At 46.6% G+C, this 6775-nt stretch overlaps 1 protein-coding gene across 1 annotated transcript in view; it reads left to right on the forward strand.

Annotated features, from left to right (window-relative positions):
• The window catches only part of LOC111970841 (UDP-glucose:glycoprotein glucosyltransferase 1), a 14045-nt gene extending 7270 nt beyond the window's left edge, over positions 1-6775 (forward strand). Inside the window, exons 6-30 of the mRNA XM_070445862.1 lie at positions 166-303; positions 426-557; positions 646-810; positions 898-1018; positions 1107-1205; positions 1356-1379; positions 1703-1797; positions 1914-2120; positions 2218-2349; positions 2452-2678; positions 2772-2874; positions 2976-3055; positions 3218-3407; positions 3599-3757; positions 3895-3980; positions 4123-4207; positions 4343-4431; positions 4539-4643; positions 4721-4805; positions 4931-5113; positions 5200-5360; positions 5444-5558; positions 5720-5836; positions 5937-6087; positions 6215-6775. Coding sequence (XP_070301963.1) covers positions 166-303; positions 426-557; positions 646-810; positions 898-1018; positions 1107-1205; positions 1356-1379; positions 1703-1797; positions 1914-2120; positions 2218-2349; positions 2452-2678; positions 2772-2874; positions 2976-3055; positions 3218-3407; positions 3599-3757; positions 3895-3980; positions 4123-4207; positions 4343-4431; positions 4539-4643; positions 4721-4805; positions 4931-5113; positions 5200-5360; positions 5444-5558; positions 5720-5836; positions 5937-6087; positions 6215-6237 — 3072 coding nt within the window. The 3' untranslated portion in view covers positions 6238-6775. The remainder of the gene's footprint in view (positions 1-165; positions 304-425; positions 558-645; positions 811-897; positions 1019-1106; positions 1206-1355; positions 1380-1702; positions 1798-1913; positions 2121-2217; positions 2350-2451; positions 2679-2771; positions 2875-2975; positions 3056-3217; positions 3408-3598; positions 3758-3894; positions 3981-4122; positions 4208-4342; positions 4432-4538; positions 4644-4720; positions 4806-4930; positions 5114-5199; positions 5361-5443; positions 5559-5719; positions 5837-5936; positions 6088-6214) is intronic.

A 6775-nucleotide genomic window follows, 5' to 3' on the forward strand; every position in this document is an offset into this window, starting at 1 on the left:
AGAATCGCAATACATACAGAATCGTGAGAAGCGCAATACATATAGAATCGTGAGAATCGCAATACATATAGAATCGTGAGAATCGCAATACATATCGTATCGGCACCTAGGTATGGTGAGGTCCCTGGTAATTCCCATCCCTAATAACCCTGCTGTGTGTGTTGTAGGATTGGGCTGGTGTTTGTGGTGTCTGATGTTGATGAGGTAGATGGTATGGAGGATGCAGGTGTGGCTCTGCTCCGAGCCTTTAACTACATCACAGAAGAGCTGGACGCTCCCGCCGCCTTCGACACCATCATCTCGGTGAGTCGGTCTGACCAATGAGAATAATTGATGAATCTTTTGACCAATCCCAGTAATCTGGAACATCAGCCTGACCAATCAGATGGAAATGCTATATTTGAATCGCCTCTCTCCCTCTCTAGATGTTTAACCGCGTGCCTAGCGGTGGTAAGCTAAGTGTAGGTGATGTAGTCAAGGTGTTGGAGAAGAAGTTTCCCTACGTGGAGGTTGGCAGCATTCTTGGACCAGACTCCACTTACGACGACAACAGGAAGGTATGGTTCTGCTTTTATGTTCCGTTATGTTTCTTGACAGAACGGTATGATTTTCATGTACCGTCTCCCTATCTATTTCCGCCTCCAGGAAGGGCGTGGTTACTACTTGCAGACGGGTGTAGGTCCGTTGCCAGTGGTGATGTACAACGGAATGCCGTACCAGCGAGAACAGCTAGACCCAGAGGAGCTAGAAACTGTCACCATGCACAAAATACTGGAGACTACCAGCTTCTACCAACGGGCTGTCTACATGGTGAGTTACACACACAGAAACACACACACACACACACACACACAGAAACACACACACACACACTGACCTCTTGTTGTGTCTTCCTAGGGTGAGCTGGCCACTGATCAAGATGTGGTGGATTTCATCATGACCCAACCCAACGTTGTCCCTCGTATCAACCCCCGAATCCTGTCGACTGCCAGGACGTACCTGGACCTATCTAATACTAGTGAGTTACACACACACACACACACACACACACACACACACACACACACAGACGGAACCATCTTAACCACCTCTCTCTTTCCTGACAGATAACCATTTCATAGACCAGTACGCTCGCTTTCTGTTCCTGGACACCAGAGAGAAGAGCACTGCTGTGGCTAACAGCATGAACTACATGACCAAGAAGGGTAAGATATATATATATATATATACACAGCTACACATACAGACCTTCATCTTATTGAGCTAAACATTATGTGCTCCTACTTTTCAGCCCTAAATCTCTTGTCTATCTATTCTCTTCTTTCTCCTCTGTATGTTTGTTTTTGTTCTGTCAGGGATGGCCCCCAAGGACCACRATGGTAACCCTTATTTCCTTTTCTGCACTTCCTCTCTTTCTCTCTCAACAGACAGTATTACGATCCATAGTTCTGTGAATCCACCATATCTCACTCCTCATCAACATTATCACACCATCTTGCATCTCTGTGAGATGACATGCTTGGATGTGTTTGTGTTTGTTTCTGCCAACTGCCTTTGCTCGAGAGAGTCTTGCTCAAAGACTAAGAATTGAGATGGCACTGCAACATCAAACCGCATACATTTCAGGGTTAAGGAGGTCTGTGACCCTTTACTCTCTTCTCCTCCTCTTCAACTCCCTCTCCCTCTCCCTTCTCTCCTCTAGATGATGGCTACATCCGTCCAGTCACGTTCTGGGTTGTGGGAGATTTTGACCAACCTTCGGGACGCCAGCTACTATACGATGCCATCAGACACATGGTATGATGATGTCACACTGATACGAGCACACATGATGTCACTATAACACGACCCAAAAAATCCACACACAAAAAAACCTACCATCTGACGGATTCTCCTAAATCTGCCTTCAACAGAAAACCAGTAACAACGTGCGATTGGGCCTGATCAACAACCCTAGCGACAGCCCATCCGAGGAGAACAGTCGTGTTGCCAGGGCGATATGGGCCGCCATACAGACCCAGACAGCTAACAACGCTAAAAACTACATCACCAAGCTGGCTAAAGAAGAGACCGCTAAGGCACTGGAGACTGGGGGCGATGTCACACAGTTCACTGTCGGGGTAGAGTCATACACACACATTATACACCGTTCTGTCTCACCCTTTACTATACTGTCCTATACTCTAAAAACAATCCTATTTTTCTCCATCTCTCCAGGGTATGGACGTTGCCTTGTTTAAGAGTGCGTTTGAAGGTCCTAAGTTTGACTTCCTGCTGTCTCACGCTGTCTACTGCCGAGACGTTCTCAAGCTGGGGAAAGGACAGAGAGCAGTCATCAGCAACGGACGGGTGAGTGGGCAACACACACACAACACACACATACACACACACACTAGCACGCTTCCTACTGTGATCGAAGTGTCACAATGGTGTTTCTCTCTCTGCCGACAGCTCATTGGTCCGCTAGAGGATGGGGAGGTCTTTAACCAAGATGACTTCCTCCTATTGGAGAGTATCATTTTGAAGACCTCGGGAGAGCGAATCAAAAGCAAGGTCCAGCAGTTTGGGGTGGAGGAGGACAGGGCCAGTGACCTGGTGATGAAGATCGACTCTCTGCTCTCCTCTCAGCCCAAAGGAGAGGCCAGGATAGAACATGCCTTTGCTGATGACCGATACAGGTACTGTAACTAATAAAACATTTTACTTCATGTTTTTATTCATTGCCTATATACTTTCTGTTTACCTCTGTCTGGTCTATGATTGGTCCACAGTGCTGTAAAGATCCGGCCCGCAGAGGGAGACGTCTACTTTGACATGGTTGCCGTGATAGACCCCGTAACCAGGGACGCCCAGAAACTAGCTCCGCTCCTATTGGTTCGTACCGCTTCAAATAACTGTCACTTAGGAGTTCTGACTCACTCCAAATACTCTGTCTCACGGCCATCTTTCTCTCCATGCTTCTCTTTCTCCACCAGGTGTTGAAGAAGCTGGTCAATGTGAACCTGCGGGTGTTTATGAACTGCCAGTCCAAACTCTCAGACCTGCCTCTCAAAAGGTGAGCAGACCCCAGCTACACTGTTTCACTCCATGCAGGTCATCCTTTTTTAACTGTTGAGACCTCATTTCTGTTGTCTTAGTTTTCTTACCCTGAGAAGTCCCTGATAGTATTTGAGGGTTTTTCCTGTGTGTGTCTCTAAACCATCCTCTCTTCTCCCAGTTTCTACCGGTATGTGTTGGAGCCTGAGGTGTTGTTCCAGACTGACGGTAGTTTCTCCCCTGGTCCCCTGGCTAAGTTCCTGGACATGCCRCAAACTCCCCTCTTCACACTCAACCTCAACACCCCTGAGAGCTGGATGGTGGAGTCTATACGCACTCGATATGACCTGGACAATATCTACCTGGAAGAGGTGTGTTTTCTGTGCTGTTTTGTTTTAGGATTGTGTTATTTATAACACGGTTGCCTTGGCTAATGTTTTCCTTCACCTCTTCAGTTGGAGAGTGTAGTGACTGTGGACTGAGTATTCTGGTATTTGTTTAATTGTTGTGTTAAAGTAGTTTTTTAAAGGGTTAATAATGGTTCTCTATTCTCCCTGTCTAGGTGGACAGTATAGTAGCAGCAGAATACGAGTTGGAACATCTGCTGCTGGAGGGTCACTGTTTTGACGTGAGTACAGGTCAGCCCCCCAGAGGACTCCAGTTCACCCTGGGAACCCCCTCCGACCCTGTCATCGTCGACACCATCGTCATGGCCAACCTGGTGAGTCACCTCTGACGTCTGACTCTGTCGTCATTGCCAACCCTGACCTCTAACCCTAACCTCTGTTGATAGTCAGACACCTTTCTATTCTCCGTTGTTGTGGTTGAACGAGGGCGTTGTGTTGTCGTCGTCCTCAGGGTTATTTCCAGTTGAAGGCTAACCCAGGAGCCTGGATCCTGAAGCTGAGGAAAGGACGGTCTGACGAAATCTACAAGATCTACAGGTACTGAAGATCACATCTCGACATATCACGCCGTCTTCAGTTTAGCACATGACTAGTGGAACCAGGCGTGTTAGTGCTGGGCTGGAACGAAAGCCTGCACACCCTCTTGTTCCTCTCTCTGACCTCACATCCTCTCTTCCAGTCACGATGGAACAGACTCTCCAGCAGACGCTGATGACCTCATCGTGGTGCTCAACAACTTCAAGAGCCGGATCATCAAAGTCAAGGTACTGCTCTGATCCCAGCTGTAGAGTACAGCTTTCATATTGTTGGTTGCTGTCAGGTCCCAATAAAGCTTAGGTTGAATTCAAATTGATCATTAAGTCCATTGCTAAGTAACGTATTGGTCGTGTGTTGATCAGGTCCAGAAGAGGCCAGAGAAGTTCAGTGAGGAGCTGTTGAGTGATGGATCCCAGGAGAACGACTCTGGCTTCTGGGAGTCACTCACCAGGTATCTCTCACTAAGCATCCAGCTCCACCGTTTACATCACTGTCTACTGTTTCATACCTATTTGATCTCTGCTGGATTTGATGGTGTCGTTCTCTTTCTCTCTCCAGAGGGTTTACAGGAGGTGTGAAGACGGAGGAGAGTAAACAGGAGAAGGATGATGTCATCAACATCTTCTCTGTGGCCTCTGGACACCTCTACGAACGTTTCCTCAGGTACTTGTGTGTGTGTGCGTGTGTGGTTTTTCCAAATGTTTGTCTGTTGTAATCCCACAATTTTTTCTCTCTCTTAGGATCATGATGTTGTCTGTTCTAAAGAACACCAAAACACCAGTCAAGTTCTGGTTCCTCAAAAACTACCTGTCCCCGGCATTTAAGGTAGTTAAGTATAAAATAGAAATATTCTCTCCTCTAGGAGTTTACTTTGAATGTGGCGGTATGAATAGGGTTTCCAATATTGAGTTTTCATTGAGTTTACTCCAGAATAAATGTTATTCCCACAGGAGTTTATRCCGTACATGGCAGAGCAGTATGGRTTCCAGTATGAACTAGTCCAGTATAAGTGGCCGCGGTGGTTACACCAGCAGACCGAGAAACAGAGGATCATCTGGGGTTACAAGATCCTCTTCCTGGATGTCCTGTTCCCTCTGTCCGTCGACAAGTTCTTATTCGTGGACGCAGATCAGGTACACACACGCGCGCACACACACACTCTGAATGTCCATGTCTCTGATTTGCATAAAGCTGAGAAGAACTCTCTCTCCTCCTACAGATAGTGCGTACCGACCTGAAGGAGCTCCGAGACTTTGACCTTGAAGGAGCGCCGTATGGATACACACCGTTCTGTGAGAGCCGGAGAGAGATGGACGGCTTCCGCTTCTGGAAGTCCGGCTACTGGGCGAGTCACCTCGCTGGACGCAAATATCACATCAGGTAACTGAGTGTGTGTGTGTGTGTGGTAGAAGGGTGTGTGTGTGTGTACATACTGACGTGTGTGTAACCCTCTGTCTCACCAGTGCTCTGTATGTGGTAGATCTGAAGAAGTTCCGTAAGATAGCAGCAGGAGACAGACTGAGAGGACAATACCAAGGCCTGAGTCAAGACCCCAACAGCCTGTCCAACCTCGACCAGGTGTGTGTGGGGGGGTGTGTGTGTGTGTATTAAAAGTGAATATGGGTGTATAACATTCAGATTTTCCTAACATTTTATATTCCCAAATAACCTTTTGTGAAGTTAAATATGCTCCAACTCTATATTTATTATATTGTCCTATTTTCTCTCTCTCTCTCCAGGATCTGCCTAATAATATGATCCACCAGGTGCCTATCAAGTCTCTACCTCAGGAGTGGCTCTGGTGTGAGACTTGGTGTGACGACAACTCTAAGAAAAAGGCCAAGACTATAGATCTGGTARGAAGTGTGTGTGCAGATTCTAGTCATGTCTGTGTTTTTACACTCCACTCRGTGTTTATTTGGACAGTGAAGCTAAAATGTTTAACCCTTCCTCCAGTGRAACAACCCCCAGACCAAGGAGCCCAAGTTGCAGGCAGCTGTTCGTATCGTAGCAGAGTGGAGCGACTACGACCAGGAGATCAAACGCCTGCAGAACAGAGTCCAGGAGAGAGGAGCAGAGAACCACACCACACAGAAGGACAAGCCAGGTATACATACATACATACATACATACATACATACATACATACATACATACATACATACATACATAACAATGATTGGCAAACATATAGAGTTGACTAATCCCTCTCCTTCCTCCCCTCTCTCTCCCAGATGATACACATACAGAGTTGTGAGACCAGTGGATGGAATAGTGGCTGTAGCAGCAACAAAAGATGGAACCATGTTCGACAATGCTGTTCTCCTTTGGAACAGCATTGACAGAGGGACTGCAAACCAATAACCATTCAATCATTCATTTTCCATTTATTTGTATTTTCTCTGTTGTGAGAGTGGTGAGGATACGGGATAGGGGTGCTGGGTGGGGATGATATGGGGTGACTGTTAGTGGATGATAGAGATGTGTGTGTGGGTGGGTCTGTGAAAAATCAAACATTTTCAACAGTCCCCCCCCCCAATATTTTTGATCCATCCGTGTTTGCACTGATTAGGACACCTTTTATAACAACTGTCTGTGGGTAGAGGTTTGGGCTTAGGAGTTAAATCACACTGATAAATAGCAGCTTAAGTTATGAGATGAGAGTTTTGTCCTGTTCTATGCCTTCTGTTTCTGTGCTTTAGACTTCAGTTGTCCATGGCCTGTGTCAAACTCAGGGAAAGATGGTTTTGGCCAATCGACCCGATTCAAACTCTTAATGACAATACAAAGAGGAC

Source organism: Salvelinus sp. IW2-2015, linkage group LG12 (assembly GCF_002910315.2).
Source record: "Salvelinus sp. IW2-2015 linkage group LG12, ASM291031v2, whole genome shotgun sequence".
NCBI classification, from domain to species: domain Eukaryota; kingdom Metazoa; phylum Chordata; class Actinopteri; order Salmoniformes; family Salmonidae; genus Salvelinus; species Salvelinus sp. IW2-2015.